Source organism: Lemur catta, chromosome 11 (assembly GCF_020740605.2).
Source record: "Lemur catta isolate mLemCat1 chromosome 11, mLemCat1.pri, whole genome shotgun sequence".
NCBI lineage: Eukaryota > Metazoa > Chordata > Mammalia > Primates > Lemuridae > Lemur > Lemur catta.
The window spans coordinates 90816808-90830466 of NC_059138.1; the positions used below are offsets into that span (position 1 = coordinate 90816808).

Consider the following 13659-nt stretch of genomic DNA (forward strand, 5'->3'; position numbering starts at 1 on the left):
AGATGCGCCGAAATGTGCTGTTTTCTCAGGAACAAATTGTCAGCTCGCTCAACTACCCATCCGTGAAACTGGCTCATAATTCAGGCCGAGCTCCCGAGCCGCTGTGTCTTGGCCAGATCCTCTGATCATTCTTCCACCCACATTTTCCACTGGTGTTCTCGATGGAGATATTTGCTTGACAGAAACATACTGCTCTGATCCCAAATAACCCAGAATGTTTCAGCTTCCAAGAATGATTCTACCTTGACAGACTAAGATGACACAGCCTCTTCCCTCTAGCAGTAAGTGGGAGCAGATGGTGTTGGGGCCCACAGCCAAGGCCGGAATCTCACTGGGTAGAAAGCAGAGTAATTCAGGACGTCCATCTACTGCGGGAGCTCAGATGCCTTCACGTGGTGCACATGTCACCCATAAAAGCTACCTGGGGACAAGGAAGAACCATGGGCTGGGCTGGAGAAAGGAGGTGTGCAGGAACAGCTCTTGAATTGCGCATTTCTGATTAGGGCCATTCTCTTCTCTGTCAGAAAAATCATTAATATATCTATTAGTTTTCAAGTTAATACGATTTCAATTTATTTTAATTTTGCATGCTATAATAACCTTAAATTATTTTTAATTAGATTTTTTACTTTGAGATAATTGTAGATTCACATGCAGGTGTAAGAAATAATACAGAAAAATCCTATATCCCTTTTACTAAATTTTCTTCAATGGTCACATCTTGGAAAACTACAGGACAATATGCCAGCCAGGATACTGACATTGACACAATTAATTCCATCACCACGATCCCTCCCGATGCCCTTTTATACACACACCTCCCTTCCCTACTCCCCATCCTTGACCCTGGACAACTACGAACTGCTCTCCACTTCTGTCATTTTGTCACTTTAAAAATGTTGTATAAGTTGAATCATATAGTATGCAACCTTCTGAGATTGGCGATTTGCACTCAGTGTAGTTCCCTGGAGATTCACCCAGATTGTACCAACAGCCTGTTCCTCTTCATTGCTGAGTACTAGTCCACAGCATGAAGGGACTATGGTTTGTTCAGCCGTTCAGACAATGAATGCTCTCTGGGAGGTTCCAGTTCAGAGGTGCTGCAGATACAGCTGCTATGGAGAGCCATGCACAGGTTTTGTGTAAATGTATGTCTTCATTTCTCTGCAATCAATGATCCAAGTAGTTTCTGGATCATAAGTATTGTTTCATTTTATAAGAAACTGCCAAACTCATTTCCATTTTGCATTCCCACCAGTGATGTGTGAGTGACGCAGTCTCTCTGTCCTCACCAACATTTAGTTGTCACTATTTTTTATTTTAGTCTCTCCAAGGTATGTAGTGATATGTCACCGTGGTCTGAATTTGCATTTCCCTAATAGCTAGTGATGTTCACATCTTTTCTTGTGTTTATTTGCCATTTGTACATCCTCTTCAGTGAAATGTCTATTCATTTTTTGGTTCCACTTTCTAACTAGATTATTTGTATTTTTACTAGTGAGTTCTGAGGATTCTTATATATTCTAGATACTAGTCCTTTATTGAATATGTGCTTTGCAAATATTTCCTGCCAATCTGTAGATTGTCCTTTTATCCTTCTAACAAGGTCATTGGCAGAGCAAAAATTTTTAAGTTTCTAATTTATTTTTTCTTTTTTGGATTGTTCCGATTTTCTCCTCTGCTCTCCCCCCCTAAGTATTATAGCTTTATGTTTTGCATTTAAGGCCATGATCCATTCTGAGTTATGTTTGTATAAGGCCTGAGGTGTCGGTCAAAGTTCATTGTTTGTTTTTTTCTTTTGCTTCTGGATGTCCAATTGCTCTAGCAACATTGTTAAAAATACCATCCTTCCTTCCTTGAATTGCTTTAGCACCTTTGTCAAAATGAGCTGGGCGTATCTGTGTGAGTCTATTCTGGGATCTGTTCTGTTCCAGGCATCTGGGCGTCCTCCCGGCTGCGAGGACCACCTGGTCTAGCCTGCTGTGGCCGCACAGTGCAGCCGCCTTCTGCTTAAGGCGTCCAGTTCCTCCCTCTCCCCTCTGACTCACCATCCAGGAAACCAGCTGCCTGGGAGAGTTATACATTACATTACCCAGTTTGTGAAAAAAGATGTTCACCTTCTGCAGGCTGCAGGGTGTTGATAGGTCCTTCAAAGGTCAGTGCACATTCCTGAACTTTTATAATCAAGTTTCCTTGCTCCTGCCTGGCAATGGGACCAGAATGATGGCCCAAAAAAACACAGTAACTTACGAAGGTAAGACTGCGTGAAGGAGGCCCCAGCAAGCACAAATCCTTGGAAAATTACTCAACTCAGGACAACTGCCGAGAAGCTTTTGTGAGGTCTCTACTTTTTTGAAGCAAGGGCTAGTATTTCAGTAATATTTAACCAGTTCCTTTATAGAGGAAGTTTATAATGGCAAGAAAAGCCAAGAAAGTCAGCACGGAATAAGATTCCTTCCCGCAGTCCCAGAGATTTGCACAACTACATTCTACATTTAGTTGAATTCTGAAGATCAAAATAAATCCCTATGCTGGTGCAGTGAATGATGACATTTTTGGATGTGTCACACCGTGTATGCTAACAGTAACTTGGACTCTTTTTGTTCCGCTGAAGAAAAATCTAGTGCAATGCCGGTTGAGTGAACTTGGCCTTGCCATAGGGAAACCTTTGAATCTGCTCTAACTCTCCTTCTCCTTGGTCCTGCTTAAAACTAATTAACTGCCAAGACTTGCAACTTTATGTTGAGTAATAAACTATTCAATACATACCTGCTAGTGCAATACCAATGTGGGAACTGCTGCATTAGAATTTGCCCAAGATAGACAGTCACTTCCAAACTGCTAGGAGAGTAGAATAAACCTTTCCCTACAGGTGCTGTGCTGGTGGCATGGATGAGGCGTGTCCTAGAGGACTCTCTGTGATTTTATCCCACATGAATGAGTCACTTACCCAAGGAGGAGGTAACAGGGGCTCCCGACCTCAGAGGCTCTCCTATGTCCCTGTGTTTGCCAGCGTAGGAAGGCACCGGGAAGACATGCTGATAACCATGTGGTGTTTTATGGAAGATCCAAGTGTAGTTCTGTTTGAACTTGTTATTTAAAATGGCCTCCAAAATTTCACCTTTGGTTATTATTTCATCTTTTCCAGAGTGAAAGAACTCAAGATGATCCACTCGTTTTATAATTTTTATGATAATCAACATGTACTAATGTACAAACATCACCCCTATAAAGGCATCTGTAAGTTGAGATCTACACAGAGTGAAACAAATTGCAAATTTTTTTGAGTATTTTGTTTTACTTTTGTCAGATTAGTGGAATTAAGTTTCTTGAAAATTTTGAAATTAATGAAAAACTGTAACATTTGTCTTCAGATATTGACATTTGCTTAACTGTGTTTGCTATGGGTTGATTTGTCCCCTCCCCAATAGCTAGTGGAGTGCTAATCCCCAGCACCAGTGAGTGGGACCTTATTTTGAAGATGATCAAGTTCAGATAAGGTCATTAGGGTGGGTCCTGGTCCAGTATGACTGTGATAAAAGGAGAAGCTCGGAGAACAGATCCATCCGCTGCATATGGCCCTGTGACACCTTGACCTGGGACTTCTGGCCTCCAGACTGCGAAAGAATAAATTTGTATTTGTGGTACTTTGTTACAGCAGCCCTAGCATACATTTACTAATACAGTATTTTACGTATTACCTTGGAAAATAATTGTAGTTTGTAAGGCTCCAAACTGAAATAGGGACTTCTTCAGAAAGAAGCCAGCTGATAGTGCGTTTTAGTCCTTGAGAATTCAGTTTCACTTTCTTGACCCCACTAGGCGACAATTCGGGTTGAGTAAATGAATTACGGGGTCACAGTAACACAGAAGCCCTGGTTTATATCCTTAGAGCCTCAAGTGCCACTCTAGCACACATCTAAATGAAAAGGGATTAACAATGATATTTCAACTTTATTGGAGCTCTGTCTGCCAGGAGAGAATGAATCACCAGCCACAAAAACACTCCTTCTTGTGAAGTCGTCACGGGCAGTCTTAGTACAATCCGTGAAAGCAGAGAAAATTCATTTCAGAAGGCTGTCTGCTTCCACTTTTCTGTCTGGGTTTTCCGTTATTTTCACTTCTAATATATTAAGTATTTGTAAATCATATCTAAACAGTTCTTTTATTTTAATTAGCTTTTCTTGTGATGTCCGTCAGGGGAAAAACTCCAAGATATACTTAGAAACACAGAAAAGCTTAGAAAGAAACAACAAACACCATTAAAATGAATCATATCTTACAACTGTGACTCTATTATTTTGTCATCTCCTTACTTGAGTAATACAATAGCTTCTTAAAAGCTTTTCATTTGGACATAATTTCAGACTTACCAAAAAAGTTACAAGAACGATTCAGAAGCACTCGGACCCCTTTATGCAGAGCCACTTATCAATGTCTGGCCCTACTGGCAGTATCATCTGCCCTCTTGCTATCTGTATACATTGCCCCTTGCTTCTTTTTGCTCAATAATCAGTTTACCAGACACTTACGGAGCACTGGGCTCTGCGGAAGGCACAGTGGCACAGGGAAGTAATGAGCCCCAACTCAGCTAGCGAGGGCAGAACCAGGATGCAAGATCGGGTTTGAAAGACCACTTTTAGTCAAATCCAGGAACACCCTGGCCCTTTACATATTGACTAAATCTTGTGAATAACGGGCTGCATTCTCCGAGAGCACACCTCATTTTAATTTAATGTTTGCGTCATGAATGGCCCGTCTCAGCTTCAGGTAAGAAACACATCATACAGAGATCTAGGTAGGCACAAACAGTTGCCCAGAGTTTTGCCCATAATTTTGAGAGTTGCATTTTCCAAGTTCTAGGAATATTGTGTCTTCTTGGTGGACATAGGTTACTTTCAAGTCAATGTTGTTTATTGTTGAATCCCAAGACCCTAGAATTGTGCCCCACACAAAAACACTTGATGGATGAACGAATCTTAAAACTTGGTTTTAATAATCTGTACTAAACCCAGGGAGAGCACTTACACTATGCAGACGCTAACTCATTCACCCCTCGCAGTGGCCTCTGAGGGAGGTGCCACTAAAGTCCTCCCTTTACAGAGCAGGACACAGAGGTGTGAAACAGTTAAGTTAATTGCCAGTCTCCCAGCCAGAGGTTAAGCCCCAATCAGGACACAAAGGCATGAAGAAGCTAAGTTACTTGCCACAGTCACCCAGAGGTCAAACCTCCATCACACTCCCGAGTTGCTCAACCCGCAGACCCGTCTGACCTCCATGTGTATCAGGAGTAGGTATTTTCTGTATGTTCAGGCTGAGTTGATATTTTCTTAGTATGTTCAGATATCCTGCACCATCAGTTAGAAGTGAGTCACTGAAGATTCAGTGAGTTCACAAGATCGGACTATAATTATAAAAACTACTCCATAAGAGGAAGAGGCTCAGTAAATTTCTTTAGCAGTCAGGTTTCTGTGACCAGGGCTAAGTATTCTAAATCTTCTGCTATTCCACAAACTGGCAAAGTTAAGGGAAGAAGCTGAGAGAAAAGTGACCTTCTGGACTGCCTCCCACTCCCGAGTTACACTGACCCGCAGTGTCCCCAGGGCTGGCCGTGCTGTAAACAGGGCGTGGAGTTTGTGCAGCAGCCAAACTCTGCACACCCACGTCGACAGGGTTGGGGATCCCAAATGCGGAGGTGAGCGCAGATTTTCCACCCTTAGACAAAACTCAACTCCCCCCTGGCAGGTGGATGCTAAGGAAATATACTTAAAAAAAAAAGGCAGGGGAGGGGGAGCCAAAAATCGCTTGGGCAGATTTTGTACCTTGAAGTCAGGCCCTCCCTTCTCGATGTTCCTGCCTCCCTCAACTGTTTTCACAAAAACAAACCAAGAGGAAGATATGTGGGGTAAAAAACCCTCCTGGAACCCCTCAGCTGCATACCCGCACTGGGGCCGGCCAGCGCCTGCAAACAGTGAGTCAGCGCTGGGCCCTGGGAAGGAGCCACCAGGGAACAAAGTCCTTTTGCCCAGGGAGCCGTGGCCCCTGGCTGGGCGCTGGCCTCCCCGCCCCAGTCTGCAGGGCTGAGGGGCAGAAGCCGCAGGCAAACGCTAAGGGAGCTGAGCTGGCAGGGAGCGGAAGGTGGGGGCTGGCAGCCCACAGCATTTTGTTGCCATGAGTCATTTAAAAACTACAAAGAACAGTATGATTTGTAGGTGGTTATTGATAGCTCCAGGCATCCAATCCCTCTAGTTTATAAAGATACAAATCTTAATTATTAATGGTTAAGATGAAGAAACAACTGCCCTGAAGTTAGGAAATTCAAACAGATTGTTTCCTCAGCTCCCAGCACACAAAAGAGGGTCTGTTCTGTGAAGTCCAGCCTGCGTGGCCTGTTCCAATTCCAATTACACTCCTCCTTCCTCCCAGCAGAGCCCAGCTAGACTCGTGTTGCAGAAACTCGAGTTCTGCGGGCAGAGACCCACCTGGGAGCCAGGGGAGAGAGGCCGCCCCTGGCAGCACTGACTTCCTGTGAAACGCACTTTTGGTAAATGCCTCATAAAGTGACAGTCCAGAAAGATTTGTGTTTTCCCGGGGAATCAAACTAAAATTGGTGACTGCAATGCTGCTGAAACTGCCCACCTCATACCCAAGAACAGCAGGTTCTAAGTGCAAAGACACAACTCCAAGCCTTCACAATCGTTTGAGTTACGTTATTTTCTGAGCCTTAGGAAATTGGTGGAGGTTACTATAGATTGTGAGCATGTAAGGACTCACAGTAGCGTGTGTTGTGTATATAAAAGACTGCTCAACATATTACAAATGTAAAGTTCCCGCTAGTTATATGAGTTATAAAATGTATAACTTTGCTTACAGGAATGAGATGAGGCCTATCCCTTAAAAATAAATGCTCCTGTAGGACTTTCGAATCCACAATCTTTTCCTGTCCTTAACCTCCCTAGAAAGCCTCTGGTGTTGTACCATTAGGCTTAGTACTGGCTTTTAGCTTGAGATATATTCTTATTTTTAAAAAATTATATCAATTTCATTTTTATTAAAAGTATGTTTTAAAAATTAGGAATGGATGTTGATTTTAGCAAATGCAACCTTGGAGAAAATCAAATGATAGTTTGTCTTTTTTTGGTGAAGGTTATTAATATATTTTTAATATTAAAATGTTTGTATTTCTGATTTAATACTCATGATCACAGGATATTATTCTTTTAATCCACTGCTAAATCCTACTTGCAAATGTTTTATTTAGATTTTTTGGTATCAAAATCAATAAGACTGGCATGTATTGGGTTTTTAAAAAATAAATCTGGGATATTTTTCCCAGTTTTTATATCAGTAAATTCTTTGTTTCATAAAAATGTATTTGGAAGCGTTTCTTCCATCTCTGCTGTGGAACGGTTTGAAGAGCATCCTGGAGATACACATTTCTTAATCGTTTGGTGTGTTTTACCTGTGGAACCATCTGGGCTGGTGCTTTTGGAGGGACAGATCTTCAAATACCGTTTCAGATTTCTATCCCCGCTCAAGTCAGTTGGACATAATGAACATTGATAACTGTTCTCTATTTCCAGGGTTTTTTATAATTCATTTAATTTCCTTAAAGTTACTTTCCCTTTCTCATTTTTATTTTTTATATTTATTACAGTCACTTTTTCATCATATTTAGCTATATATTAGCTAATAATTTATCAATTTAATTGTTTGTTAAAAGAATCCTCTCTTGAACAACTTCATTTTGGTGCTGATTTCATTATATTATTAGGCTTGCATCCTTACAACTTCCTTCCTTCCTTCTGCTTTGCTGTGTGTGTGTCTGTGTGTGTGTGTGTGTGTGTGTGTCTGTGTCTCTCTGTGGGTATGTGTGTGTGTGTGTGTCTCTGTGGATATGTGTGTGTGTGTGTGTGTGTCTCTGTGGATATGTGTCTGTGTGTGTGTGTGTCTCTGTGAGTATGTGTGCTTGTGTGTGTGTGTGTGTGTGTGTGTGTGTGTGTGTGTGTGTGGGTATGTGTGAACTGTTCCTGTCTGAGTCAAATACATGGTTTGCTTTTATTTTTTGTTGCGCCACATGATTGATTTTCTTCTAAGCACTAATTAGCAGTGTATATTGTTCTTTGTTTTAATTCTATCATCCAGAAAAACCAATATTAACCTTATGGTATAAATATAAATGTATACAATTATGTTCTAAAATTTTTTATTAAATTTTTTCATTATTTTCATTTTACAAATGTAGTAAATGCTACCTTTCCTGTCTATAAATTTTCTCTTCTAATTTTTTTTATAAAATTGGTCATTATATTTCCTATTCTATAAAAATTATGCTTTTCCTATCAGTTGCCCAACTTTCTCTATGGATATATGCATTTAAATAGTTTTATATGATTAAAATAATAATAAATAATTTTTAAATAATTTAAATAATTTAAAATCACTTGGAGGTGACTTGATTTTGGGGGGTAAGGAGATATCTGGATTTCAGTAGGATTAACTTTTTTTCTAAATCCAGTGATGTTACTAGATATGTTCTAGTTTTAATAGATCTGAATCCATTTCTCCTGGAGGACACAGTTCTTTTTTAAGTATATAGGTCTATATCCTTTTTTGAGGAACATTTTTAAAAATTAAATCTTTAAATATTTATTTCCTTGCAAATTTTCTGGGCTTTTCTTGGGAGGAGACACTAATTATACGTACTTTTCCTTATCTTATGCATATCCTTCCTTGTCTGATTTCCATGTTTATTATTTTTCCTAAAATCAATTTTAACTGTTTTTTCCCTGAGTTTTCTCAAAACTGTCATCCATATATTTCATTCACTTTTCTGTGAATCCATTATATATATTTTTTTCTTTGTCTGTATTTCTGGCATCTTTTTTCTTTTCCATTTGTTTCTTCAATTCTGTCAATTCATTCTTTGTCTTTTTATTTCATCTTGGCTTTGAATTCTCATTTCAAAGAGGCTTTTTTTCCCACTAATTTGTGCTTTGTATGGAGAGTTTCTTGGTTATAATTTTTGCCTGTCTGTGGCAATTGTTTTCAAAGGTATGATCTTCAGCTCCTTCTTTTTTGGTCATTTTTACTTTTTACAGCTTTTTCCTGCAGCAGGTTTGCATTGGATTGCAATAACAATTTCTGTTTGTTGTTACCAGTGCTCTCTCCATGTGCAAGTTCATCTCTGCGAGGGGGAGTGCTTCCCCAGGTAGTTGCTATTAGGCCAGGGGGCCGGGACAGAGCTTGTAGCAGGTACCTCGTGTTCTCCTGTCCCTTCAGGAAGCACTTCATTGCCACATAGACGTGCGGATGTGATTGCTCTGGGCAAGCAGATTCTCTCTCTGGATCTCAGGGAAGTTACCACTGGAACGTACTCACTTTCCCTTTTTACTGTGTACCTAGCACGTGGTGTGTGCATTTGTGTTGATTTTTCTTTAGTTGGCAAGAGGTGTGACTCTAGGTCTGTGAGCCCCCAGTGATTCCTCCTCTCAGTGCCCATATCAACAAACAGCTTCCTGCATGTTTAGCCTATGTCCTATGTCCCCAGAACTCTGTGGCATTAGGGTTCAGGGTGATTCTTTTAACTATTTTTTGTTCTATAATCTTTTCTTTCAAACCAGGGGTCTTTGGTTGGCCCCTTCAGATAGGCTGTCTAATTCAGAGAATTCTGTGTGCTCTTAGGAGTGGCAGCATCCTTTCTCCTTTTGGTCTGATCTTCACTGTACTTGGCATCTGTTCTTGGGATTACTGGTCATGTTCTGGCCCATAGATATTTCTTAGGAGGATGGAGATAGATAGATACATCTGTATGCAAATGGGGCTCATGAATTGGAACAACTGCTATTCTAAACTTCCGTTAAAACTCTATAAAAATTTACTATAAAGAAAACTGACATAAATAATTTTGCATAGTCTTACCTCAGTAGTGTGATAACTAGAAATGCCCACCAAGGGACTGTCTTCTGCCCTTGCCTCCCTTATACTGTTGGATGGTTTTTCCAGAAGAGGGTGTTGTAGGCTGTCGGACAAACAGTTAATCTTCATCAGAAGTTCATCTAACAGATTTTCACATTCATCCAGGTAGTAATTCTGAAAGGAAGAAAATTTGTTTTCAAGATCCTAAATTTCCTTCTTTCCTCATTATCTGAGCACTTAGGCATACCAACTCTAGATGGCATTATGCTATGTTCGAAAACATACTGGACCCTGGAGTCAGAAGATCTGGGTGCTGGGCCTGTCTCTTATATCTCTATATCTCAGTGGCCTCATTTACAACGTACAGGTAAAGCTATGCACATAAGTGCTAGGGTTAAAAATGCCTCTATAAAGGACTATTGAATGGATTTAAAGTCACTAATGGCTGGGGAAGCATATGACAGCCAGTAAAGACCTATTAAAATGTACAACATCATGATCACATATGAACAGCTTCAGAACTGCACTGGGTGATGTCTAAATATTGGCCATGGAAGACAGTTGGGTATTCAGTGTGCAAATATCTGGTTTGATTTGTTTGCATTCCTGTCTGGATGGCTGAACTCAGACAATGTGCCTAAGGCTGCATGTTTTGGGGAGAGGGTTGGGTTTGGTGGCAGGTACCAAATGCAAATGACTAACTCTAAAGTGGACAGAGTACAGTGTGTTTGTGTCCTGGGGAATACCATAAACTCTACCCTTCCCATCATACAGGGTCATTGTATGAATACAGTAAGCTACTGGAGGAGAATACTATAAATTGCTTTAGAATTTCCAGGGAAAATTCTGTGAGTTCCACTATGATTGAAAACCAATTGTATGGCTTTGCAATGTATTTGGCACAGAGACACAATCATGCTTTGATCACAGAGAGCAAAATTCTGAAAAGAAACCGTCACGTGACAGTGCTGTCGTGCTCATTAATCCAAGACCTGCAGCTTACGTGGTTCTCAACCGTCTCAGTCTCTTCCAGCTTTGGTATTTCTAGTCCCAAGAAGGTGAGGGCCTTCCCCCATGTGTAAGCAGTGACATCTTTAAGTCTCAGGAGACATTTGCTTTGAAAAGATTTTCTTCTTCGGGTTAAAGACATGAGGGAACCTCTCAGCTGGGGAAGAGAAAAAAATAAACAAAATTTCATGTTAGCAAACTAAAAAGTAGCTTTGTTAATTTGGGAAACTATATCTGATAATGTTATTTTAACCTTTGGTAAGATGGTAATTTCTCGGTTAAAAAAAATCAGGAAAATACTGCTCCTGAATTGAACTACATGGCAGTATGACAAATTCAGAAATGGAAATTAATCGTATTATAAAGGATGTTTCCAATATCTAACAGTTGAGGACCAGATTATCAACATGCTATAAAATCTTCGTTTCAGCATCCCCGTGAGCCACACCGCGCTGTGGGTGAGCCTCACGCAAGAGCGTGTGCCATGCCAGGGGGGTGAGAAAGGGCCACAGGCCCAGCAGCCTGTCGTGTCTTCATGTGGCTTCCACACGTGGGCCAAGAGCGGCCTCTGCTATCGGCCCTCGGGTGGCTGCTTCTCTGCAGGCTGAGAGCTGTTAACGCAAAGGCCTGCTGGTACCAAACCCAAATTTTTATACATCTAATTGTCTTAAAAATAGCTCAAACAAGCAAATTTTAGCTATTTAGAGCCTGTCTGCTTTACACACTCTGCCAAATCTCATGGGACAGCTGTTATCCATTATAAGGTTCCAAGGTCCCCAAGCCATCGCCCTAGGAGCTCTCTGACCCAGAGCCTCCCCTGCGTGCTGCCAAGTGACACCCTTTGTACTGGTTAGCTGCCGCTCTGGTGGCCTCTCCCCCGAGGTCTCCCTTGCCCTGCTTCCCTGTCCCCTATGCTGTAAGCTGCTGGACAGTTTCATAGAATGAGGGAGTTCTCCCACATGGAAACCTGTCAAAATACCACCCAAATAAATCCTGTGTGTTACTGTCTATCATGGTCATCTCCTTGTCCTTGATCAGCCCCCAAATCCCTCGTACCCCTGACAACGTGTCAGAACTCTGCAGGGATGCTCAGGAGCCAGAGAGGACAGGGAACGGTTATACAGAGAGTTGTACGTAGCTCTGAGGCCTCCAGGTTTTACCAGCAAAACAGCCACGCTGGACAGCAAGGCCTTGTCCTTGGTCTCAGAGACCCCAGGCAGTATTAGCTCCCTGTTTCAGATAATACAGTCCAAGTGCCCTAGTCTGACGTCCAAGGCCCTCTACTCCTGGTCTCAACTACCCTTTTCAAACAATGTCTGCTCAACCCTGGACTCCAGTGTGGCCCTGTCCTTGTACCCCCTGCCTAAATGCCACTCCCAGCCATGGCCATGAGCTGAACTCCTCACTGAGGCTCAAGTCCAACACCTCTCCTGCTGTGTGAAGATTTCTTGGTCTCCTTAGGAAGAACAAATGAGTCTCTGATCTAAGTTCCTTGCTTTTTGAATTTTAGCTAGGCTTTAAAACTACATATACTTATGCGGGACCTGCATGCTGAAAACCATAAAACAGTGATGAAAGAAACCAAAGATGACCTAAATAAATGGAGAGACATAACAGGATTCTAGGATTAAAAAACTTAATATTATTAAGATGCCAAATCTCCCCAAATTTGGTTTATACATCCACAGCAATCTCAATCAAAATCTCAGCGTGACTCTTCTTTTTTCAATACTGACAAGGTGATTCTAAAGCTTATATGGAAAGGCAAAAGAGCTAGAATAGCCAAACCGAAAAAGAACAGATTTGGAGGACTCATCTGTGTCGTTGCAGGACTGGCACAGAGTTACAGTACTCAAGACAGGGCGGGGCTGGCAAAGGGAAGGTCAGCGAAGTAGAAGACAGAACCCAGACAGACCCACGGACGCGGTCAGTTGCACGGGACCACTCTGATAAAGTAAGGATATTCTTTTAAAAAATGGTGCTGGAACAATCGGATATTCATTTATAAAAAACATGAACTCTGATCCATACCTCACATCTTATACTGAAATGAAATCAAAACAGATCATCAACTTAAATGTAAAACAAAAAACTATAAAAGTTCTAGGAAAAAAAATAGGAGAAAGTATATGTGATGTTGGGTTTGGCAATCCCTTTTTAGCTATGATACCTAAAGCAAAACAAAATAAAAGAAAAAATTGAAAAATTGGCCTTTATCAAAATTTACAATTTCTGCTCTGTAAAGACACTGTTAAGAAAATAAAAGGGCAAGCCACACAGGCTGAGAGAAAATACAAATCACATATGCAATAACAGAACTGCATTCAAAATGTAAAAATTGCTATAATTATTTGTTTATTTCAGTCTTCCCCTGTGGATTGTGAGCTCCCTGAGGCAGGAACCAGCTGTTATCTGTGTTTCACCACTGCCTGAATCCTATGGGCATTTTTGAGTAACTGTCCAATGTGTGCGTGAATGAACAGATGAGCGGATGGATGGATGGATGGACAGGTGAAGGAATGGAAGGGTGCGTAGACAGAGGTAACTAGTTGGGTGAGTTGTGGGTGGGTTACGGGGTGAAGGGGCGGATGGACAGGTAGATGGAAGGGTGGTTGTGTGGATGGGTGAGCAGAGAGTAGGGAGCAAGGAGCATGAGAAGCAGCAAAGGACTCAGTTCTGGGTGTTGTCAAGGTGCGAACATGAGCAATCACTTCTAGTTTTCACTCTACTCAA

General features: G+C 41.3%; 1 protein-coding gene across 1 annotated transcript in view; it reads right to left on the minus strand.

The window, feature by feature from the left end:
* Positions 1 to 3402: 3402 nt before the first annotated feature.
* The window catches only part of PKD1L1 (polycystin 1 like 1, transient receptor potential channel interacting), a 130236-nt gene continuing 119979 nt past the window's right edge, over positions 3403 to 13659 (minus strand). The window contains exons 59-61 of the mRNA XM_045564209.1: positions 10922 to 11083; positions 9922 to 10092; positions 3403 to 3617 (exon numbers count right to left, since the gene is read on the minus strand). Of these exons, the coding sequence (XP_045420165.1) occupies positions 3492 to 3617; positions 9922 to 10092; positions 10922 to 11083 (459 nt within the window). The 3' untranslated portion in view covers positions 3403 to 3491. The remainder of the gene's footprint in view (positions 3618 to 9921; positions 10093 to 10921; positions 11084 to 13659) is intronic.